This window comes from Dermacentor albipictus, chromosome 10 (genome assembly GCF_038994185.2).
Source record: "Dermacentor albipictus isolate Rhodes 1998 colony chromosome 10, USDA_Dalb.pri_finalv2, whole genome shotgun sequence".
Lineage (NCBI taxonomy): Eukaryota > Metazoa > Arthropoda > Arachnida > Ixodida > Ixodidae > Dermacentor > Dermacentor albipictus.
The window spans coordinates 94,880,848-94,906,321 of record NC_091830.1 but is presented as its reverse complement, the minus strand read 5'-3'; the positions used below and the strand labels follow the sequence as shown (position 1 = coordinate 94,906,321).

Sequence of the window (25,474 nt, the reverse complement as noted above, 5' to 3'; positions counted from 1 at the left end):
ATAAAGCGAAACTGTCACACTGAGTTTGCATTGCTTGCCACTGCGGCAGTCTTCTTAGTGCCAGCGTGCGATTTGGCAACATCTGCTAAACCGAGCCCTCTCATCAGCGTTATAGACATCAACCGCTTGGCAGCGGCTGAAAACGCCAAGCAGCTTCTTGGCAACCCACGATGCAGAAGCATCGCTGTCGGCAGAGGCAGACTCCCCGATTATGATTTTCCCGTTGACTCCATTTCACCTCTTAAATCCTTGCAACCAGCCATTGCTAGCTTTGAAGTCCTCGTGGCCCAGGATGAACACAATATCCTTCTCTTTCTGCTGCAAGATCACACCACTTATGGGCACGTTTCGTGCCTATGTGTCCAAAAACCATATAAGCCCGGCTTCGTCCGCATCAGCCTAAAGGCTAAACCCCATTAGCGCGATTTTGTGCGCGACAGCGACGAGCGACGGGTTCGCGCAACGGATCGGGCCGTCGCTTGAACAGATCGCTCGGTCTTGTCGCGCGATCGCTCGGTTTTGCAAATCTAGAATTCGTCGCTCGTCGCCTGGAAGTGCTATGAGCGACTAGCCAATAGCGAAAAGCCGGAACTGGATGTACAAAACTCCAGTACTTTCGATTGTCGCACGGAACGAGCAAACGATTGAATTTTTATAGGTGCAAGGATAAGAACCTACTGCAAGACTTTCAGAAATATTTTATGCTGCTTTTTGCAGTAAAATACATCAACTTAAGTTAATAAAGCACGCGTCACGCTAGTTTCGGCGCCTATATTGCTGCCCTCATACCGGCAACACTGGGGAGACGTCGCTCAAAGTCGTCGCTCGCATGGGGTGCAACTTGTAGGCGACGAGCGAACGCGACAGCCATCTCCATCGCGTCGCTTGTCGCTGTCGCGTGCAAGATCGCTTGCATGGGGTTTATACTTAAATTGGCAGCTTCATCCTTTCTTTTCCTCCACTGCACTGCAAATGCTTTCGTTTGCAATTCGCACTTACAGGGACACTAAAGTGAAAAATGATTTCTTCTGCATCAGTAAACTACCGTTCTAGAACACCAAAAACACCACTCTCACGACAACAAGACATTTGGTAAGCCAGGAAAATCACGAACGAAATACGGGTGGCGACGCCTACTTAAGTTCCCGCACCTGGGGGCTGTGACCTCTTGGATTTTGATGGCATCTTCTAAGGCCTACTAATTATATGTAGCGGCACAGATTGCCTACCTTGTGTTCTAAAGGAACCAAATATTAAACATGGCAAGTTTCGGGAACCTTTATTCAGTCAACGCGGCCCAAATGCGAAAACAACCATGGTTTACTAAAACACTCAAAAGACTAGAAAACAAAAAAAATGCCTCTTCCGCTCCGCCAAGCTGCGGGATAATGAAAACGCCTGGCTGAAATATTATACAGCTGAAAAAACATATCTAACAGCAATTCGCAACGCTAAGCATTTTTTTTCCACGCCGACTTGCCGAAAATGCTGACTACCAACCCAAGAAAATTCTGGCAGATTATAAACCCAAACCACGCATCCACTGTCGCTCTTACGAAAGAATCAGGTGAAGTGGCTACTGACTTTGAATGTGCTAATATGTTTAACGCCGCCTTTTCATCCGTATTTAGTAAAGAAACCGACATGCCACCCCCTGTACACTCCAATGTCTTTGGAACTGTTACGCCGCCAATTTTCTTTGTCGCATCTGGAATTTCTGCCCTAATCGACAAACTTAAACTATCTTCATCAGCCAGGATCGATAACATTAACTCAAAATTTCTAAGGAACACTCAAAACATTTCTGCATCATTTTTGTGTTTACTGTACTCAGTCACTTTCCACGGGCCAGCTTCCTGCTGATTGGAAACACGGAAAGGTCATTCCAGTCTTCAAGTCAGGTATCAGAGAATCACCGCTAAACTACCGACCCATTTCTTTAACCAGTATCCCGTGCAAAATTATGGAGCATGTCATTTACGCGCATATCATGGACTTTCTCGATTCAAATAATTTCTTCAATCCTGTGCAGCATGGATTTCGCAGGGGCTTTTCGTGCGAAACACAACTGGCCATGTTTGCGCACAACTTACATGCAAACTTAGACTGCAATTTTCAGACCGAAGCCATTTTTCTGGACTTCGCGAAAGCGTTCGACAAAGTACCCCATAAACGCCTTCTACTCAAACTTTCACTGTTGAATCTTCACCCCGACATCATAAATTGGATCCGTGAATTTTTAAATAACTGCGCTCAGGCTGTTTTTGTGAACAATGCTACCTCTGCTTCCCTTCCAGTAACATCAGGCGTTCCGCAAGGGTCCGTCCTTGGCCCGCTTTTATTCCTTATTTTACGACCTACCAACTCATGTATCTTGTAATATCCGAATGTTTGCCGATGACTGTGTTATTTATCGCACTGTTGCCAACGCCTCTGGTCAATTAACCCTTCAAAGTGATCTTAACCATGTAAAGCAATGGTGCGATGATTGGCTCATGGAACTTAACCCTCACAAATGCAAAACCTTATCTTTCAACCGCTGCCGCTTTCCACTTGCTTTTTCTTATGCGATTAGCAGCGTTCCTGTCGAAGCTGTTCAATCGTTTAAGTATCTGGGAGTCACTTTCTGCCATGACCTTTCTTGGGCTTTGCACGTAACTAGCGTCATATCATCTGCATATAAAACACTTGGATTTTTGCGACGTCATCTACATAACGCGCCTAAAAACGTAAAATTGCTAGCTTATAAAACTCCTGTGCGAACAAAGTTAGAATACCGTATTTACTCGCATAATGATCGCACTCGCGTAATGATCGCACCCCTTAATTTTGTCGTGAAAATTCGATTTTTTTTATTTCCCTCGTAATGATCGCACCCTGAACTTGTCGCAGCATTATGTCGTGTGCCAAATCTAGCTAATGATGATCACGCTCACCATCTGTCGAATGCTGCGCAAACGACTCTTCGAATGTTACCGAGCGGACTGCACGCACCGAACAGATTCTTAAGCAGATGCCCCATTTCATTCCTTTATCACTTTCTGCACTTCAAGAATAAAAAAAGATCTACAACTAAACTTGCCTTGGCTTTATTATTTGTTTGCTTTATCATCGTTACTTACTGATACGGAAAAAGCTGTTTCAATGCACGTAATGTACTCACGCGAAAAAGAAAAAAAATCGCGTTCAGCTCGCTCCGTCAGTCGCCATTTTTGTTTTGATGTCCCGCACTGTTACAGCGGCAGCCGCCTGTTGGTTGACGTGTTGTCATCCCGCAGCAAACGCGTTTGACACGTTTCGACGGACACTGCGTTTGCTGCATTTTGCAAGGTGGCCTTTGTGTTTGGTTTTTCTGTGTTGGTGCCGTTTCACCATGGGACGCTATGCGAGTTTTACGGCCGCGTTTAAACTTAAAGCTGTTAACTACGCGCTGGAGCACGGCAACCGTGCAGCCGGCAGGCATTTCGGCGTCGACGAAATCAGAATACGCTATTGGAAAAAACAGCGTGAGCAGCTGATGGCTACCGATAGGACGCGCCGGGCTTTCCGCGGACCCAAAACTGGCAAGTTCCCTCACGTTGAGGAGGCGGTCCTTAAATACGTGAAGGACCTGCGCAATGATGGTTGCGCTGTATCATTGGAAATGATACAGATGCAGGCGCGTGCTGTTGCAAGGAAGCTGGGAATCGTCGCAAAGGATTTCAGCGCTAGCTCCGGCTGGACGACTCGCTTCATGCGACGGAATGGACTTTCACTGAGGCGGCGGACGTCGTTGTGCCGGCGGCTCCCATCCGCGTATGAAGAAAAGGTGGTCGACTTCCATCACTTCGTTACGAGGATCCGCGAGAAGAATGGCTTCCTCTTATCGCAAATAGGGAACGCTGACCAAACTCCGTTGACCTTCGACATGCCCCGAAACACGACAGTCAACAAGATGGGTGCTCGGAGCGTCCTCGTAAGGACATCGGGCGCTGAGAAACTGCGATGTACTGTTATGCTTGCAGTGACGGCAGACGGGCGGAGGCTTCCACCATACGTAATTTTCAAACGGAAGACTATTCCGAAGGGAAACTTTCCCCGTGGCATCCACATCCGCGCTCAAGAGAAAGGATGGATGACAGCTGAACTTATGGTGGATTGGATTAAGACTGTTTGGGGACGGAGACCAGGAGCGCTTCTGCTTCCTTCGCTTCTTGTGCTAGACAGCTTCCGAGGCCATCTTGTGGATAGTGTTCGAGCCGAGCTGAAGGAGCGACGCTTGGAAATTGCAGTCATCCCTGGAGGTCTCACGTCGCTGCTACAGCCTCTGGATGTGTCCCTGAACAAACCGTTCAAGGACAACGTTCGGCGATTGTACGCAGAGTGGATGGCAGCAGGCGAACATGATTTCACGCCGAGCGGCAATATCAGAAGACCGTCCTTGGAGGTGCTTTGCTCCTGGATCGTCGAAGCGTGGAGTGGTGTCTCCGACGAGGTAGTGGCGAAAAGCTTCAAGAAGACCGGAATATCCAACGCACTGGACGGCACAGAAGATGACTTTCTGTGGGACTCCGAAGATGCCCCCAGCGACGACACTGCCGGTTCCGACATTGAAGCTGACAGCGATAACTGTGAAGATTCAGACTCTCAGTAAACTGAGGCGCCCTTTTTTCAATTAGAAAAATAAAAGGGCAATGTGCAATTCATATAGTGCCTGTGTAATGTGTGCGTTTATTACAAAGGTAAGCCTTACTCAACTTTTATGTTTGGCTATGTTTACCATAGCCATCGTAAGAATTCTCACCCAAAACTTGCCCTTTTACGTCTTCAGTGCTCAAAATTTTTTCTTGCGAAAATTTTAGCCCGCGTAATGATTGCACCCCCGAGTTTGCGTCAATTTTTTTGACAAAAAAAGTGCGATCATTATGCAAGTAAATACGGTATGCTTCAGCAATTTGGAACCCGCGACAAGCTTATATTCAAGACGCCCTTGAGTCACTTCAAAACTGTGCCACTAGATTCATTCATCGTTCGTATTCTTATGATGTGAGTGTGTCATCACTAAAATTAGAATCTAATTTGCCCCTTCTCTCATGTCGCCGCCGTACCGCCAGTCTTTCTTTACTCTATGAACTTTTTCATAGCTCGATGGGCATCCCGCCTTACATTGTTCCACCAACGCGCATTTCTAACCGCACTGGTCACCCTCTTCACGTCGCGCCCCCACGTGCACGCACCATTACGTTTTCTACGTCATTTTTTCCTCGTGCAGCTGCTGACTGGAATGGCCTTCCGGGCGACACCGCTGCCATCCCTTGTCCATCTACCTTCATAGAAAGCGTCACCAATCCCCTTTCACCATAGATTAACACATGGTTTCTCCTTATTTCTGTGTAACCCACCCCTTATGTAATACCCCGTTATGGGGTCTTTAAAGAATAAAAATGAGACGAAATGGCATACTTTGGAATTCCTGATGTCACGCTGACGTACCACCGCTGGGGTTTCGGTGCTAAATTCAAATACTGATACTTGGACCTTCATTTTCTCATCTAATAATCAAACTATTCTTTTTAAATGACTGCCTGCAGGGTTCTCAAACAATGCTTCATTAGTCTAAACTGATTTATTGTTCCGCTTTAGTGTCCCTTTAAGATGTCAACAGGGTGCTGGCTGGGATGTTGAATAGGGCAGCGACATCCTTCTTCACCTTCGGCAACCGCAGTCACAATTGAAAGCGTGTCCTCGAAAGACAGAACTTTTCACTTCCTCGCTGAACTCACTTTCGAAGCGAGTAAACACTGTGAGAAACATGTGATATTCTGCTGAAGTTAACACTCGCATTGAGCCCCGCAAGGGCGTTTGCGTCGGCAGGCGCTTGGTGCATTGCGACACCACGTATCCGAGCACACGAGGGTTGGCCCCTCCCGCGTGTAGCCATGCGCGGCTTAGCCGTGTCTGGGGAAAGGGGTATCCTGGGGGTTGAGATGATGCCGGGTGTTCGGATCCTTAAGGCCCCCCGGCGGAGGCAACATACCTCTTCGGCCTCTGCTTCACATAGACGGCACCTCCAGACTGACCCACCTAGGGGAAATCGTCAGTCACCTTTTCCTGTCCTCTTCTCTGATCATCGTCCTTCTCTCTCGCCTTTTTCATCTTTCCTGTCGTCTCTTCACTTCTCCTCACTTCCGTATTCTGGGCAGCAAGGGTCAACCTGGTGTAATTATCCAACTTTGGGTATTTTATATCAGGTTATAGTGGTGATGCATGTCCGACGTCTGCAGGCTTCCAATCTTGTAGCGCACCCTTGTTGGGCTCGGTGGTGGGTGGCCACCATCGCCGCTGAATTTTCCAATTTTTTATGGCTGTAGCTTTTTCCCCATTACCTGATCGCTCCCTGAAGAGGGCGCGCACCGATGAACAATGCAACTTCTTTATGCAACCGAAAGTGTCCTTTCCTAAATACCACGTTGTCCACAGTCAGCACGAAATAAAGATTGTCCGAATTATGTCACCATTTCTTGTAGCCAAATCTATCACTGGAGCAAATCTATCACTGTTGCCGTTCACACCCGTGTCAGGCAGTTCTCCAGTCGCAAAGGTCGAGCCACCGAGATAAACCCACAGTTTTTTACTCATCTTCCTTGTGTTGATGCACTGTTGTGTGTGTCGTGGGACATTGTGGTTGCAGCGACCAGACCTACACTGTGCGTGTGCCACAGCACCTTTGTCATGTGAAAAATTTGTCGCAGTCAATAATAAGCATAGTGATGCCCATGCTATGCAAAGAAGCAGTTTCTCTGCAGTTATGAAAATGGGTAAATTTTTATTCTGCAGGAAACATTTGGCTTTACTAATGGTAGCAGGCACCTGGCTAGCTTTTCCTTAAATTCTTTAGTCTCGCAAAGCAATGGTTGTCAGGTGAGGGAGAATGTGGCAGCCTCCTCGTCCTTGTGTATTGCGTTTGATCAGCTTTTATGTGCACACCAGGTGGTCTAGTGTGCGTTCGCCTGGCACTGGAGCCTCTACATGCTTTGTTCAGTTTCCGTACAGTGCTGTGCAGTAATGTGGAGCGTTGCAAGGTAGTGTACAGTTTTGAATTAGGGTTCTTGCACAGGCGGTGTTATAAGAGATTAGTCTGCTAGTCAAACATCGGTCGAATGTCGGTCTGAAATTGACTGCCTGCTCTCGTTTGAGCGAAAACTGCACACGATGGGAAGGATTTCTTGTATAACTTGCATATACGCTGTCGAAGTACTGATGAATAAAAGCAACCCACAGTGAGGTGGGGGGGATGGGAATTTCACTTCATGAACATTTCCCATTGTTTAAGACATTGTTAAAACTGCCTTAACTTTGGATCGGGCAATTAGACAACCCAACAGAAGTCTCTCTGCTGTCATTTAAAAAAATTGGTTGCCGAGTCAACCAAATTATGAAGGTTGCATCATTTTATTGTGGAAGTGCCAGTTAGGATCACTGGAGGCTATCTTCAATGAAACGTTCAGTTTTATATTTCTAGACTCCCCAATCTGCAAAAAATTGTCTCATCTGCACAATAGTTATTCTTCAGTCGTCATTTCAGACAGTGTATGGCATTGCTAATAGAAGTATTCCAAAGGTGTGCCTTGTGCCGAGGGGGGAAAGGATGTGCGGCGTAAGGACGGGTGTGACGAAGCTTGCGTTTCGTCCCCCTAGATGACATTGCATCGGTTGCTCATTGTTATATCCAATACAGTCAACTATCGTTTCAACAGACCCCGATAATCCGATAAAAAATGTCCGTATTATCGCCTCACTTCCGAAAGTCGCAATGTTTAACAACTTTATTGTAAAAGTTGAGTGAGAAAAATTCCAAAGTCAAAAACAAAAGAAAAACAGTTACAGTTTCGCTCGAATGGTGAAGCATCGATCGAAGATAACAAATTAAGCACGATAAGTGTGGGAGGAACAGTGAGCGAATTGTCCTTCATGCTGTTTCTCGCTTCGATGTGAACTACCGTATAGTGCGGAATATAGATCGAGGCCCTTGGCACAACATGAATAGTTGTCTGGCAGCATGTAGGAGTGCAGACCTTTCGGCATCCGCATCGTATCGCCTCCTTGGTGACCGACGCGGCCTCACAGTTGGACCGACGCCATCTTCCCTTTTGTGTAGCGATCGTTCCTGGCGTAGCTAAATTTCCCGACAACCCGCAAAATGAGTACGAGTACTCGACGTCAGTTCACCGCGGCGTTCAAGAAGAAAGTAATCGAATATGCTGAAATGCATGGGAACATGTCTGCCCAGCGGCAATTCGGCGTGTCGGTAAAAAGCGTCCGGTACTGGCGAACGCAGAAAGTCAAGCTGTCTGCCTGCAACGCGCAGAAGACGTCCTTTCGCGGGCGCCGCACGGTGCACCCGGAGCTCGAAGACAAGGTGGCGGATTTTGTCCGCGAGCATCGTGCCAGATCATTGCGAGTGACAGCGGAACTCATCCGCATCAAAGCTATTGAGATCGCCCGAGAATCCGGACTGCCCAAGGAACAATTCAAGGGCTCCATTTATTTCGTTCGTCGCTTCATGTGACGCAAGGGATTTGCACTTCGACGGCGCACATCAATCTGCGAGAAGCATACGAGGACAAGCTGGTCGAATTCCAGCGCTATCTTATCCGTCTCCGGCAGCAGCATGGCTACATGTTGGGACAGATCGGCAACGCTGATGAAACGCCGGTGTGGTTCGACATGCCGTCGCCCACCACTGTGTGCGAACGCGGCGCAAAAGAAGTCAAGCTTCTTTCTACGGGGAACGAGCATTCGCGCTTCACGGTGGTGCTCGCATGTACTGCAGACGGCAGAGAGCTGCCCCCATACATAATATTCAAGAGGAAGACGCTGCCGAAAGAGGTTTTCCCGCGGGATGTTGTTGTTCGCGTGAATGAAAAGGGCTATATGGACGAGGCCCTCATGCTCAATTGGATTAAGACCGTCTGGAATCGGCGACCCGGCGCACTCCTGCGGTGTCCGAGCAGGCTCGTCTTGGATGCCTTTCGCGGGCACTTGACCGCAGGTGTGAAGCAGGCACTCCGCGACGGGAGGACGGAACTCGCCGTCATTCTGGGATGCATGACCTCAACCCTTCAGCCACTGAACGTCGTGCTCAACAAGCCCTGTAAGGACCGTGTCCATGCGCAATATAATCAGTGGATGGCCGGCGACAACCCAACGACTCCGACCGGCCGGCTGCGCAGGCCGCCACTGTGGCCACATGGGTGTCGCAGGCTTGGCGCTCGCTGCCCGACGATATGATGGTGCGGGCATTCAAGAAGTGTTGCATTAGCAACTCCTTGGACGGCACCGAGGATGACATATTGTGGGACACAGCCAGCGAAAAGCAGTAGTCTTCAGACGAGAGTTCAGACAGCTCAGACGAATGAGCAGGTGACGACTCTAGTGGCACCACTAACTAAAACAAAGTTTTGTGCCTTATAATTTTTATGTTGACTTCTTTGCTTCAATGTAAGGGGGTCGACCTATACTCCGCCTCGACCTATATTCCGCATTATACGGTACTAATTGTCGAAAGCTACCGAAACTGGGCGCACTTTGTCCATATTGCAGATCACTTTCAAGATACGGCGCCCGCAATGTAAGCAGTAGCTGCCGGAGTAAAACCCCCTCTCTATTGCCGCCTCGCGTGCGAAAGAAGACGGTGCGTTTCCACCTTGCCTTCCTCCCTCACGCATACGATATTGAGCCTTGATCGTCGGCTGACCCTTGCAAGACAGTGATCAGCCCATGTCGACAAGGCAAAAGTACTTTTTATACGCACGAATTTGAAAGAAATCGCCGCAAATTTTGTCGACTATAGCCGATAGTCCGTTATAGCGCGGTCTGTTAAAAGTGAACTTCATTGGATTATTAAAATAGACAGAACAAATTAAAGCTGAAATATGGTCTGTTACGTCCGAAAGTCTGTTGTACACAAGTCCGTTGTAATGAGCATAGACTGTTTATATATTGTTGAAACCGGTACTGGTGCATGTGGGTTTCACTGCACTTACATTGATGTGCAAGCGAAAGAACCCCAGGTGACCCAAAATAATCCCGAATTCCCCTCCGAATGGTTCTGCTCAAATCAGTGCTAATACAGGTGACGACAGCTAACTTATCAAACAAACGCAGGGCACCGTGCCCCAAATTTTATCTCTGCTCACCGTGTCGTGTGCTAAGCATATAAACTATCTACAACACTACGTCCACTGCATTGTGAAGCTGTATGGGTTCTGAAACGTAAAATAGGAATTTCGATTTAGTTTGTGAGTGACATTATCGCTTTTTCTTGTTCTAACATGCTGCCTGACAAGATGTGCCTTTGTCGAACTCTTGATTGTTGACTGTTGAGTGTTGTTGATTGTGTGAGGTGTGCATAAGATTCTGCCACCTGCATTTCCCGTTGCAGTATTATTAACGAGTGGCCACTGTACGTGCAGGAGTTGACCGAGGTGACAGCCGAGAATAGGGAACTGCGCGAGATGAACAGCGCCCTCTTGGACGGAGTGCCTCTGGCCATGCAGCCGCCCGCCAAGGAGTAAGGCCCACGCTCACAGACAATGGCAGCTGCTCCCGGGAAGCTCTTCGTTCTGCAACAGAGCCCCGACAAGCATCACACGTGCATCTGTGTGTGCCAGCCGCGCCTGTTCGTGCGCTCTCGGCGGCGGTCGCTTTGAGGCAGCTTTTCTCGCGTTTCTGCGCTGTGGACAATCCGGAGCCGGCGATTGGCTGCCCAGGTGGGCCCTCTGCGCAAACGCACCCGAAGATGGTTTACCGCAAGTGTATGCATTCGGTGAGACGGGCAGTCGCAGATGCTGTCGCGACGCCCGCCCGGCTCCGATTGTACATGCATGACATTCGCATCTGGGGCTAGTGCTATGCGACGATTCTGACCCACTTTGCTTTGAAGCCGGTTGCTTTTGCTTGTTTGTCAGCAGTCTGAGCCGTGTTTTGTCTGCCTAGTGACAATTTGCGAGGATGACCAGAAAGTTTCCTAAGAAAATTCTGGGGGCACTAGTGTCTACGTGGACTGCAGTTGTGGCAGTTCAGCCAGCATGCAAATGATGTGCTTGCCTAAACGTCATCGATCTGACTTCAAAATGGCTTTGCAACCTTGCAAATTGGCCATTTTCAATAAAATACTGTGCTGCAATGCAACAACGGTAAGTGCACAAGTGCAAAAATTGCAGTTATGCATGTGCACAGAAACTTGTTGCATTGGTGCATCTAGGAAATTTAGATTTCTTAGAAATTTAGAAAAATAAAGGTCTAATGAATAACACCACCAGGACATATGAAGCCAGAAGCATGGTTATTAGACTGAAGCCATGTATAGCATGCATCATTTTCATGACGGGTGAACAATCGAAGCACCAGAGTTCCCTCTGGTAACTTTTCTGCTGGAAACTTTATGCGGACGACGGTGACACTTCTGGAACGTGCCTGTTTGGACGTTCTGCCGTTAGTGATGGACTGCATCGCGTCCTTCTGTCGGTCACTTTGAGGCAGCTTACTTTGTGCACCCTAGACTTTTTGCTGGAGTATCCAGAGCTAGCCATCGTCAGCCGGTTACGTAGGAAATTTCGAAGCAGTGTTAGTTGGTTTTTGACCAGCACGACAAACAAGCGTGGGCAGGGCAAGAGAGAAGTGCGCTTGTCTTTGCTCTTGTCCAATTGCCTTGCACCGTTCCCCCTGTTGCTTACGTATTGCCACCACGCACATGGCCAAATCTTCGGGGATGACTCCCAGGTCTGAGTTTTGATGGGTCCAGCGGGCACAGGTGTTTGAGCCTTGCGTGACTATAGCCTTTGCTGGAACGTTTTTGTGGGCTAGTTGGGTGCACATCTGTTAGCGTAATTGTATGCGCAAAAAAGAAACACATAGCCAGATAAGGACACACTGATAGATCGAGTGCAAAGTCTTGCGCACATCCTGGCAGTGTGTGAAAAAAAAAACTCACAACCACACAAAAAACGGACATTTATGCTGGCGGACTTATTGAACATGTGGCCATTTTTGACCAGTGCCGATAGCATCCAGGTTTAGGCCAGTGACTTTTTATTTAAGCTTCATTCCAAACTTAATGTTTTCAACCTTCATCATAGGCATGAGCTACATGATAGATGATTATACATAGGCTTAACTGAAAGAAAATAATTATGATGCTCTAAATTCAGTTTAGGAGACTGCAGAAAATCCCTGGAAGACATTGACTATATTTAATACATCACAGCCCTTGCGTAACGTGATTGAAAGGCAGAGCTGCCAATCTCTGCTGTGCTTTTAATGCAGTTTAAACATAATGTTTCATGCTCTTCATCTTATGCCTGAACTGAGCTCACAAAAGGTAGAGCACACACCAGTAAACTTCAATGTAACAATGTCATAAAGTATTGCACTCCACTTTCTTATGCCAGAAATATTATTATTATATTTTTTTGCATTGAAATACTGTACATTCTTGTGTGTGGGCTGCACCCCAAAATTTTGTTGAATATGTCAAACATTTTCCGGAAGTTATCCGTGCCAGGGCCGTATCTTGCAAAGTGTGGTGCATTCAGAAACAACCACAATCAGTTCAGTCGTTTGACCACTGGCACCTCGATGCCCTTTCCATTGAATGCCCCCATCTTCCTTAGCAGCAGGTGTGAAATTTTGTCACATTGAAATTGAGCACTTTGCTACATCGAGGCTAAAAATATGTGCGTCTCGAATCTTATGATGCAGGTGTCTGACTGTTCTGAGGTCATAGTTGAGTAGGTTTAGTGTTGTCTGATTGCACCTGAATTTTCCCCTACATGGTGGTGAGGGTAAAGCTTGGCTTGTGTTTTCGTGGATGTTTCAGTTCCTGCCACGTCTTCAAATAATCTTGCCGAAACAAACATTGGAATTTTCATTTGCTCTGAACATTTGTTCAAATCCCCAACAAAATAGCTGCTCTTAAAGGCCAGATGCAGCGTATGCTATCCCCAGAATGGGCTGTTTCACACAGTTCGAGAGGTGGTTTGGGACCCCTTTGTGGCTCTTAATAACGCTGTAGCTTTCCTGAAATTGTTTCAGTAGTATCTACAATTCATTTATAACCAGTTTAGCCAAATGGAAAATTTTGCTGCATTTGGCCTTTAAATAGTTGTTAGGTAAAGTTGGAACCATAGGCCCAAATGTTGACTAAAAAATGTGCCGTCCTATGTTTATTTTTTATTATTTTTATTTTTCTACTGTTTGGAGAAACGCCTATACATACAGTAGAACTCCGTTAATGCAATGCCGTTACGTATGATTTTCTGGTGCCAACGTTCACGGTAGAGAACACAAAAAATGACCCAAGGGAGTTATGCTTATTTTTTTTTAGTGGTTCATACAGTCCCGGAAAACGCAAATCTTTCGGCACCGAAATTCACTACATCGCCAAACTGTGATCATGCGATATGTTTTCCATCCGCTAGATCCCGTGTAAACAAAAAAAATGTGCAAGGCGCGTGCAGCTGAGTACGATAGCCGCCCACTGCGGGCGCTTCACCCGAATACATACTTGCCCGCCCGGGTCGCACGAAAACATCAGCGCGCATTCAGTTTCTCATTCTGGTGCCAGCAAATCTCCTCCCAAGTCATCGCAGCTATCACAGCCAATCCCATTGCGATAAGCATCTATCTGTTTTTACAATGCATGGGGAATAATGCTATCGGAAGCGTACTGCATGCTTTTAGTAGGCAGTAATGCAAATGCTCTGCCGTTGCCTACTGCGGGCAGCACAACGTAAGAGTGCCACGTTTTGCTCCAGCGGCATCCGGCATTGCCCGCAAACTCGTTTTGGTTTCGAATTGCCGGCTGAAAGCGCCACCCAACAGGAAAACAATAAAACACGTCTCGAGCTGCCAGAGCCCCACCAGCTCCACGTGCGTCGGTAGCTTGTGCCTTGTGCCGCCACGATTTCTGCAGCGCTTCGCATTACATAGATGTCACCTGCAGTCAAGTCTGCCAAATTTTTTAGTTGCTTTGGATCATATGTTTTTCGAGTTGGTACGTTTTTCTCGCCTTTTTTTTTCCAGAACGTACGAACGAGGGTTTACTGTACATGACTATACAACAAATAAGCAAGAAATACATTCAAAAGAAATCTAAATACAGAGAAATGTATGTAGTATTGCATGTATAGCCATGTATAGGCATCTCTGCTTTTTGACTTTCTGTCCATATTATTGTAACTTTCCTCTCCACTACCTTTTTTGTTCACCTTCATCTTTCTCACCGCCACGGGACAGTTCAGGTGTCCACTCAGAATTGAGACAGTTACGATGCCCTTAATTTACTACCTCTTTTTGTCCTTTTTATAACAAACGACTACTAGTGCTACTACTTCTACAACATAGGTTGGCACTGGTCACAGCTCTGTTGCTATGATAGTGCGAATCTTGCATGTACTGATTAAGCTCTGGAAATTGTAGGCACCTGTTAGAGAAATCTTCATGCGCTCTGCTCAACTTCAAGCTTGGGGGATCAGCTTAGTGCCCTTCTTGTACATACAATTCTCACTCGAACCACTTGAAAGTGCTTTGTGCACGAGGAATAGATGGCAGTAGAAGACAAAGCATAGTAGGCTGATATAGCACGTGATACAGGGTTTGTAGTGTTCCTTGAAACCCTTGAATGGTGAAAATACTGTTTCCAAGGCCATTGTAGCCTTTAAGTTTTATGGACTGCTGCTTAAGAGGTCCCTCGCTGGGATTGGCCATTTTTGACAAGCAAGCATAGGATATACATGACACGCTGGCAAATTGTGCCTGCAGAGTATTGCGGCACTGTGAAAACACGAGATTTCTTTAGAGCAAATTCCTCACTCCTTCATTCCCGAGGCAGTGTGAACCCAGCCAGAGTGCCACGGTAACATGCACAAATGCCTCTTTGCAGTGCATGTTTCTTCACTCACCAGGACTAATAATCCAAAGTGGAAGAAACAACGGTACAAGAAAGAAGGCAGAGCTTATGTGGCTGTAAGTCTCTCGGCTAAGACGGGGAGGGAACACCGCTTGGGAATACTACTATAGGGAGAGAGCGTCTCCATCGACAGTGAGGCTCTGCTCCGAGTAGTATGGTAACAGGACAGCTAATTTATTCTATCTGCTTTCTATCTGATTCGAAAAAATTCTTGTGATAAAACGCTCGTTAAACGGCGCTTTACAGCTTCGAATCTATAGCCAAAATTTGCAATAGGGCCTAGTGAGGGGCACTTTCATAATCCTTGAGTTTTGTTTTCAGCTGAGCTTCGTAGATTTTCATAAGCATAACTGACCACAAGGTTTGTGCAAGCGAACAGTCAGGGCAATCCAGTTTGATTAACACGTTCATGGTAAGCAGCTAACATTGTACTGACTGGTGATGCGGAAAAGGCTTAGCAAGTGTTGTTTTTTTATTATTATTATTGTTTGCTCATTAAGGCAGGTGTTTTCATTTCACGCTATCAGTTGTCATGGTGCTCCAATACATGAAAATGCTTTCTCAAAGCCTTGATAGTCTGAAAACCTTCGAACTTTTTCTGCAAAAGCTACTATAAGCCCTGTTCACAGCTTGCTTCTAGGTTATGTAGCCTTGCAGTCTTTTCATATGCAAGGCATTGTCTTGCCTCTCTAGTGCAGCAGCTTCAAAGCAGCAAATATTTGTGCGCTGTATTGTGCATAATTTCCAGGGCAACATCTAGTGTCGGCCCACATTTGGTAAGCATGGCTAGTGGCATAACTAGCAGCATGTTTATGCTTTGATGTCACCTAAAGTGACACTAACAAGAAAAATTACTTGATGTCGCCTAAAGTGACACTGACAAAAATTACTTAAGCTATGTTAGCAAATTATGCTTCTACGACACCAAGAAAGTGACTGTTATTGTAAAAAGGGCCTAGGCCAACGAAAAAAAGGTGCAAGTACAAAAGGTGGGTGGCGATGCCGCCTAGGCGTTTATGCACCAGCTTGTCATGATGTGATGGATATTGGTGGCATTTGCTCGGGCCTAGGCGATTTTTGTATTGGTAAAGATGGAATATATTCTGCCCTGAAAACCAGAGGGAAATGAAGCGAGTCTTGAAAAGTTTTACTATGCCACAGCAGCCCAAATATGCATCTATATGGGCACAAAATTTTTAAAAATGGAACTCTAACCTTCTAGCCTGTATTAGCACAAAATGAATGAAAGTGGAGTCCTCAGAAAAAATTTATCAGCATAAACTGATTGGGTGTTTCTCTCAACAGTTTCGCTTTATGACTGGAGTCTTATGGAACGTCTTCAAGTAGCGTGATGCTTTTTTAGCAGTTGAGTGACAGCAGAGTAACACAGTAATACCTCAAGGGAGTACCCACACTGTCAACATGGGTGCATCGAAGAGTAACTAGAGTGAAGAAATGAAGCGCTTATGCTAATGGCCAAGAGAGCAGTTTTGAAATAACATCCTCTCAACATGATGCGGTATTGATAGCAGATTCGTTTCAAGGAATTACACAGGTAGTTCCGAAGCAAACATCAAACAGCATTTCATGAGCAGCTAGGTACAGCCGACATGGGTAGGCACAATGATGTTTAAATGGGGAGCGTGCTATGCATAGTACCGCAACACCTTCGCTGCCCGAAACAATGAGACTCGGGTGCACGAAAGGCTAGCCGTTGGTGTTCATTAAAGCTCATTCCTGCAAGCATGGGCGTGCCGAGAAAAAGCGCATCCCGCTAAGGAAGGGAAGCTGTGCTCCTTAGTGTGCCTTTGTATGATCGCTTTACAGAATAGACAAACCGCATCTGAAGAAATGCAAGAACGTAAAGCACAGGTGTCTTATCTGTGTTGCCGGAGAAGACAAAGGTCTCCCCAGTTTTTCTCAAGCCGATCACAAATCGGAACCACTCGTTCAGCCTGAGCAGTGCTCCAACCTCGGCTCCATTGTCGCAACTCGTACTGAATGTGATATGGCACAGTGGTGCAGACGGATATACAAAAAGTCGGCACTTTTAAGGAGGTTTTTGGCCGCAGTGGTGCAAGTGAAATTTACAGTCGCTTGCAGATTTATGCACTACAGCCGGGAAGGAAACCTGGCATATGCCAAGCCGAATATTGGTGTGGCAGTTTTACAGATTGGGGTAATCGACTTTTCACAAGATGGCAGCACTGCCCTCCGGACTCCAGGGCACAGAGGGTTCCACACTATTGCAAACTGTGTGGATAGAGTGAACAGGTTTTGGCAGGCATGAACCTTCAAAAACCTGTGAAAGTGAACTGGTTCACTACAAAATCAGTAATTACAATATGTTAATTATTCTCAGATATCTGCTACCATATTTTTCGAGTGGCTGCGCCAGTCCTGTCTTGTCATTTTCTGGCTTACATATTCTCCGTCCTCGGTAAAGGTGACACTATGGCCAGCTTGGAGCACTATCAGTGCTTTAGCTTAACATGATATTTTCCTCTAGTATTCCTTGCTTGGTCTGTTCTTAGTGGTTGAACCTCGTGATTTGGTTTGTCGTATTCAGATCTGGAAATAATATTTCAGACAATGTTTTGTGAGCAGAGAGTTAAACACCTGTGGGGTTAGATATCCGGTGGACCATTAGGGTTACAGAATGGGTGCCACGAGAAGGGAAGCGCAGTCGAGGACAGCTGAAGGCGCTAATTGGAATCGGCTGGTGCAGGACAGGGGTGACAGGAGATCACAGGGAGAAGCCTTCGTCTTGCATTGGACACAAAATTGACGATGATGATGATTATGAGAACCTTGCTTCGACTTTGCCACTGCTGCTGTCACTAACTTGCATACCACTTTAGGAGAGGGTTCAGAGAAGTGTGGCAGGAAGGAAAGATGATGTGAGAAACTCGTTTGCGTCTTTGCTCCGCGTTGCATGTGCACAATGCCTTCCCGACTGCTCTAATTATCCGTGACCCCCCCGCAACAGCATTGCAGAAACTGCAGCGCTTACCGTTCTACTAATGTGCCAAGTCCAGAGGGGTAGAACCGATGCAGTCACGAAACAAGTGAATAGCAGCGTTTACATCCTGTTTTACAGTCTGTCAGTATGAATCCACTGCTATCTTCAGTTTTGAAGACTGAAACTTGTTTTGGCTGTTTTAATTGGTCATGCAACTTCACTGCCTATTTAAAAGCAGTGGCTGTTTGGGCATCCAGGTGCTACTCTAAATGCCCATTATTTTTGCGCAATCTTGCCGGCTATCCAGCGTGTTTATCTACTATGCCCCTCAAAGATTTGACAAGTCTTATCCCATAGCAGTGGTTTGATTTCAAGACTGCCTTGTAGCACTGCTATTCTTGCTTCTATTGAATTGTCTGGATTGGTTCCAGTGATGTTACGGTGAGGTTATCTCAGACGCACTGGCTATGGCCCCGGACAGTGTTACTTTACTGGGAGTGAACCCATACATTATTTTTCATGTGCAGAAACACAGTGTGCAGAGAACAAAGATGCATTCTTAGCAGCACTTGCACAAATAGTTCCTTCATTCTTTCTAAGTGAAGTTACTGGAAGGCAGATGTGCAAACACACAGGAAGGAATGAACATGCGAAACAAGTAGCATCAATAAGAAACTAACTCAGCCTAACTGTTTGTTGACCGGCTTAGTGGCTAACACTTCATTACATTGTTGTGATCGCAAGCACACTCCGATGTTTGCACACAGTATAGTTTTGTTTAGGCATGAGCACGAAGTTATGATCGTGGCTTTGCATATCATTAATAGCAGTAGTTTGTGCAAAAGTCAGCCCTCAGTTATCTTGCTCGAACAAGAAATGTCATGCGTAAATAGTTAGTCTTAGCAACTGCCCGCACATGTCCATGATTGACAGGTTGACGCTGCTTCAACTTGAGTATGTGCAGATACCGTATTTATGTGATTATAAGGCCAGGGCACATTTGGGGTACCTAAGGAAAAGAACCTAGGTATGCACACTGATATAAGGCGATATAGAGTAGCTGACAGAATATTGAGGCAAAAGCCTTAAGTGGCTCGTTATGGCACCAAATATGGGGGTCGAACCCTCGAGTTTTCGTGGGAAAAAGCAATAGGAAGTAACAAAACATCAGAATGAAAATGTCAAGTAACGTAATGAATGTCTCGTGTGCAGGCAAGCTTTCACCTTCGTCCTCTTTAGAGTATGCTAAAGTGACTGCCACCTTTTCAGGCTTGACGGAGATCACCTGAAGTACCAAATAATCGTTAGCCCCTGGAATAATTCTTGCGAATCATACACAAATTTTACCTTGAGACGCAACTTCGTGGTAACCTCATTTTCGCCTTATAGTGTGGCTTTACGGCAGTGCACGACGTGCTTCCATGAAGGCACCAATCAGGCAGAATTCATGTTGCCATGATGTTACACCTCGAGGCAGAATTTACATATAACCTACACTCATGCTTTGCTGCTAAATTTTTCTAATTCTTGGTGCAGGCTACATGTACAAAAAGTACGGTGCTGCCTCACCTAGCAAGGCTTATTGCTAAAATTTTAGCTACTGGCACCATATTGACATAGTAACTGAACCTATCAGCCTTGCACATGAGGTGGGAGATCACTTTAAGGCTAACTCTGGAGGAAAAGAATACCTCACCTTATATTGGAATAAATGTGCTAACTTTTGTCTCTTCCTTCGCTTTCCTCCACTGTGCAACTCTACAGTTGATAGCCTGTGTTGTCTGTGTAGTTCCTTTTGTGCGTGTTTGCACATCTGAATTTTCAGTACGATGAAAGATGTAAATAAATATTATTTATTTTTCGCTTATGGATTGTTGGAAGGCTGATGCACATAACTAGGTTCATGCAAAAACGGCATACTTTGATGATGAGTTGTTTATTCATCTTGTGTCTTGTCGGACTGTTTCTGCGAATAATGCATCTCCACCAGCTAACCGTAATGTCCGCTGTCATTAAAACATGTGCTTTCACAAAGGTGAGGCTGGCACGCTTTATAAGAACGTGGAAAAATTGTGAGATGCAATGTTTCCTCCTGTAACATGCTGGCTTGCAATGCTTTTCATGACTGTCTTTTACATGCCAAGATAGGAGAGAAAAGACATGTGCTACATCATGTGTACTCATCTTCCATCAGCTGTGTTTGACATTGCATGATCGTGACTCATTGGGCAGCACCACCAAGCAGTGGCAGCATTACTTGTAATGCTTTTTTTTTTAATGTCAGCATTTATTCATGTGGCTGCTATTGTCAAGTTTTCCTGGTCAATTTGGAACAGCTTTCTGTTTTATGGATCGAAACACATGCTTCTTGTGTTGATTTAGGGTGTGCATGCAGGTTATAGTGGCATATGACAATTGGTCTGTGTGGCATTGAGATTGCCATTACATTATGTATAGGACCAGCCATTTGATCAGGCCTCCTGAGCAGTGGAGCAAAAAAAGGCGTACGAATTGACCAGTGGAATTCACCTTTGGTCATTGGACACACTTGAAAATTTGTGTTGGTACTTTTTTGAAGTATGTCGCTCTACCTTAGCACAGTAAAAGATCGAATCGAAACTGGCCTGTAAAAGGTGGCTGAGATAGCATGACCTGACTGTGCATGTTTATGACGTTTAAAACTAGGTACAAGGTTAAGGTTGTGGTCACCTTTTATTCCTATTTTTGTTCTTGCATTTTAGTTTTGAAGACCCTTCTATAGCACTCACAGTGGTCTTTTGTTTTGTGTATGTGTGTGTGTCGGTTGCCTGTGTGACATTGATTTGCCAATTTCTTGGAGTACACTGAGTATGCACTGTTCCTGGTGCATCACTGCTGTTTCTTTTTTTTTTGCACTTTTAAACTTGATGAGATGGAACCTTCAAACCATGTGATTCTGTGGGAGGCTAGTTCCTTCTATTTTCCAACAGTCTGAATGTGTTTCCATCAGCTGGAATACTGATGCTAAGTACCTCACTCTCTTAAGCGTTGCCTACTAGAAGCGCTATATCAAAGTACGCAGTCCACCTTTTCTCTGCTGTGCCTCATATATCGAGGTGCGTGCACATTTCGGTTGTGCTGAAGAACTCTGTACAGTGACTGCTTGCAAATCACTGGGAGTGCAAATGTGGCAAGTCATTATTTTTTGCCAGCTTAATTATGAAAGTCATTGCTGCCAAAGTGCGCACATGTGTCTGTGTGCTGTGCTCTGCTTGGATTCTTGAGGAATAAAGCCATAGCATGCCAGTATGTGGTGTGTTTTCTCTTTGGGCACTAGCGAGTCTCAAAAAGTCAGTCTCGCCTAAAGACAAAGTATTGATAGCCATAGCCAATTACGGCACAACTCCACAAAGTAAGGTTCATAGTCCTATCGGCCATACTGGTAGATAGCAGGATGTGTAAATGTGTGGACAATCACTTCCCCGTCCACCTGAAGGCAAAAGCAGAAATATACGTTGGGGAGAACCTACACCTGGAAAAATGCATACCACGTTTAAAGCCAATGAAAAATAAATGAAAAGGGGTTATTAAACAAAAGCCAAAGCACCAAATTTGGTAATAAAAGCCAATGTGAAAAATATTGATTGGGCAATGGTAACGCATCGGTGTCCCATGACGTCTCGGCGAGCTCAGAAGCCCTTGCGCCAGGCTTTTAATGAGAATGAAATTATGAGTCTGAAACGAGTCGGCATGGGCATACCCTAAAAAAAAGTGAAAGAAATTCGCCTTCCCGGCGCAAATTAAAGTAAACACAAAAAAAGGGAAAGAAGAGAAAAGAAAAAAAATGGTAAGTACAGGGGGTGAAGTACATAGGTAAATGACCCATCGGTAGGTCCGTAAGGCTGGTGTGAGATGAGAAAGAAAAATACAAAAAAAAATCAAAAGGTAAGAAAGAAAAAGGGGAAAAAGAAAATAGAAACACTGGCTGGCGCACACACTGTCGCACTCGATGCAGGCTTGCTGACAGGTTCCAGCGGAAAGTCCAAAGCACAGCTCGACGAATCCACATGGAGCTTCTTCTTGCCTGGCCCATCTCGTCGACAGCTTCTTGAAACATCAGCTTGTCGGTACGGTCTGATGCGTTCTCTCCCGAATGTGTATTAATAGGTGTATGCCACTTGTTTCCATCATGCGGGCGAGGCAAAGCCTCTCCATGCTTGGTCAAAAGGCCCGCACGGGGTAGGGACAAGGACGCGTTTGAATTTATTCCATGTAGTTACTTGAAGTGTTGTATGAAACAGGAATTGTATACAAATATGTGAAGAAAGAAAACTTTACCCAGTGGGATTCGAACCACCGACGTTTGGTTCCGCGCAATGAACTGCCACAGTCCTCCTTTCCCAATGTCATATTGGTTTGACGGCGGCCTGGTCAGTCGATAGGACGTGAGGCGACCTGGCGGACAGCTCTCCACCAGTCTACGACACACTGGCCCCGTCTCGGCGGGAATGCGCGCCTCCGCTACGTTCTGGCGTCCCTTCCACCGCAATCGGACCGTTCTGTCCACCACACGGGCGACGCATATGTCACGGTGGGCAACAGGACTTGCCTTTATAATTGGCGTTTGTTCTTCCGGGTGAGCGCCGCCTCGTCCATGTGCAGAAATGAAATTGATTTCATCGCCAGCGTTTCGGCCTTGCGCAGAAGATGCTCGGCGTTATCAAAAAAAGATAGACGCCGGTCAGTCATCACGCCCAATAGCTTTGCCGCGTTGCGAAATTTCATGCCTTTTTTGTCGCGGTCAATTTTGATTGTGAGCAGGCTCTTCTCCATGCCGCCTTTGCCAAAAGAGAAGAGAACGCAGATGGTCCTATCGTGGTTCAACTTAACTTAGCTGAGACGCGACCATTCTTTAATGCGGTCTATTGCGTCAGTGGCACCCGCCGTGGTTGCTCAGTGGCTATGGTGTTGGGCTGCTGAGCACGAGGTCGCGGGATCGAATCCCGGCCACGGCGGCCGCATTTCGATGGGGGCGAAATGCGAAAACACCCGTGTGCTTAGATTTAGGTGCACGTTAAAGAACCCCAGGTGGTCAAAATTTCCGGAGTCCTCCACTACGGCGTGCCTCATAATCAGAAAGTGGTTTTGGCACGTAAAACCCCAAATATTATTATTATTATTGCGTCAGTGGCCTTTGCGATCGTTTCTTGTCTGTTCTTGGCCGGTACTAGTAGGACAGTGTCGTCCGCGTATGCCTGCATGCGAATGCCCTCCGGCATCGGCAGTCGCAGCAGACCGTCCACCACCGCGTTCCAGAGCACGCGTGACAGCAGAGACCTCCGAGGGCTCCCCAGCGACGCCTCTGCCGTGACCGCCCCGGAGCGCGATTGAAACGTGACCATCTGGTGCGTCAGGAACGCGTGCAACAATTGCACCAAGTTGTTCGGGCATCCACGCTCCCTGAAGTATTGCATCACTAAGGGATGCCACATGCTGTCAAAAGCTCCTTGAAAGTCGGAGATTACCGTCACCGGTGTGTTCTAGAACTGGTGCATGCGGATAAACTGGCATAGATCTTGTAGCGCCGTCACGGAGCTCCTGCCATGTGTAAATCCGTACTGGTATGGGTGAATGAGGCCTCGCGTTGCCAGGAAACGATATGGGCTGCCATGTAGTAATCTCTCCAACACTTTCCCCAAAATAGATTACATGCATACCGGGCGATATGCGCTTGGCAATTCCAGTGGTCGGCCTGGTTTTTGAATAGAAGTGACCTTACTTTGTCGCCAGGCCTGCGGGAAATGTCCGAGAGCAAGTTCAGCATTAAAGATCATGAGAACAAACTGAGGGTGGGTGCGGCACATGGCAGCGACAATGTCAGTCGTGAGGCCTTCCGGTCCGGGTGCTGAGCTCGCCGGCATTTTGCCCAATACCGCGTCTAAGTCTCCTTTCGTGAATCCGCAGTCTTTGATAGCAGTGCGGTAAGGCTGCTGCATCCGTCGACAGATGTCGCTGTGACTTGATGCATCGTGATCTTCATTGTCTCTGGCAATTGGCGTCTCCAATAAAAGTTGCGCTGATTGCAGCACGCCCTTCGTCAGACTACCGTCGGGTAATCGTAGGGGCGGTAAACCAGTTCTTACGTTTGTTTTACCGAACGCCACTTTAATCGGTTCCGCAAACAAAGACCGCTTGCTACACGCAGTGCATCTTTCTTTCACATCGCATTCTTTCTCTCTTTCAATGTTTCGTCGGAATTTAGCTAGTGTCGAACTATAAAATGCCCTGTGCATGGCCCTGAGCACAGTGTATCGGCGTCTTTGAAACCAACGACGCATGGCATTCACTTGCTTTTTCTGTATCCTTAGTGCCGGCATCCACCAGCTCTTTCCTTTATTGTTGTACCCGACCGGTCTGATTTGCTTCTTACGTTCCTTTCCAATGATTTCGTACATTTCCTTAATGAGCATGTCGAGTGCCTGATTCGACCCGACAACCGCACCGCTTGCTTTTTGAAGCCATGCGCGCTCTTGTAACAACGTGATGAGCATTTCGTCTACCACACTGCATGAGACGCTTCTCCCGCCGCTGCGTTCTGGTGCCTATAACGATGTCAATGATTTGGTGTTCCGAAAAAGAATCATCGTCAGCACCGGTCCATTAGTATGCGTGCTTAATTAAGTGCGGGGTTGCCAAAGTCGCATCTATTCAACTTTGTGTATATTTATTCATGTGTGTTGGCGGCGATGCTGCGTTATTGAGCACTATCAACCCATTTGCCACCGAAAATTCAATGAGGCGCGAACATCTGTTGTCGTTTGCGCTTGGGCCCCACATTTCATGATGAGCATTGAAGTCACCCATTATGATCACCCTCTCTAATTGGCATTTCGCAAGGCTGGTCGCGATTCCGTCTAGCGTTGCGTCCATCGGCTTGTGGTGGGGTGCTTACGCCGAAATGACCGTCCACTCATAGTCAGCCCCCACTGCAACGTATAGCAACCACTAGCTTGGAGATGTAAATTGGGAACATGTCAAATGGCGGTCTGTGCGCCACGACAGCAGTGAGATCGCGTTCCCTTTCGCCGAAACATATGAATTGCGGCGGCAACTGCGGTGCGTTTCCTTTCAGTGCGTATGGATCGCATATGGCCACCACCGAAATCTCATTCTTCCATTCTGCGTGTAATCGCTGCAGTCGTGCGTTTGGTATGATCTAGACTCACTTGAACAAGTTTTACTTAAGCGGCCATTACAGCTCTGATATCTGTTCAAGTACCCACGGCTCGGCTCCATATCTTGCAGATAATTCACCAAACGCACGACGCGCTACCTGTCCGGTTGTAATTCTGTTCAGCCCATTCCCCTCCGCACGGAGCGCGCACGCTCTGCGTTACGCTCCGTAATTGGTGCGCGCCCGGAGTTGCGCCACTCTCTCCAGAAGGACCGGGCAACTTGCAAAGCCTGCCGGGCAATTTGTTGCGTGATCCACCTTTTTACACTCGGAGCAGTATACTGCTTCATTGCCCATTTGAACTCTGCACGTTACCACCAAGTGGTTTTCACCGCACTTCATACATGTC

At 46.6% G+C, this 25,474-nt stretch overlaps 1 protein-coding gene across 1 annotated transcript in view; it reads left to right on the top strand.

Moving 5' to 3' along the window:
• Positions 1 to 21,200, top strand: part of LOC135909547 (PRKC apoptosis WT1 regulator protein-like) — a 60,668-nt gene extending 39,468 nt beyond the window's left edge. The window contains exon 6 of the mRNA XM_065441522.1: positions 10,455 to 21,200. Within this exon, the coding sequence (XP_065297594.1) occupies positions 10,455 to 10,556 (102 nt within the window). The 3' untranslated portion in view covers positions 10,557 to 21,200. The remainder of the gene's footprint in view (positions 1 to 10,454) is intronic.
• Positions 21,201 to 25,474: the final 4,274 nt, after the last annotated feature.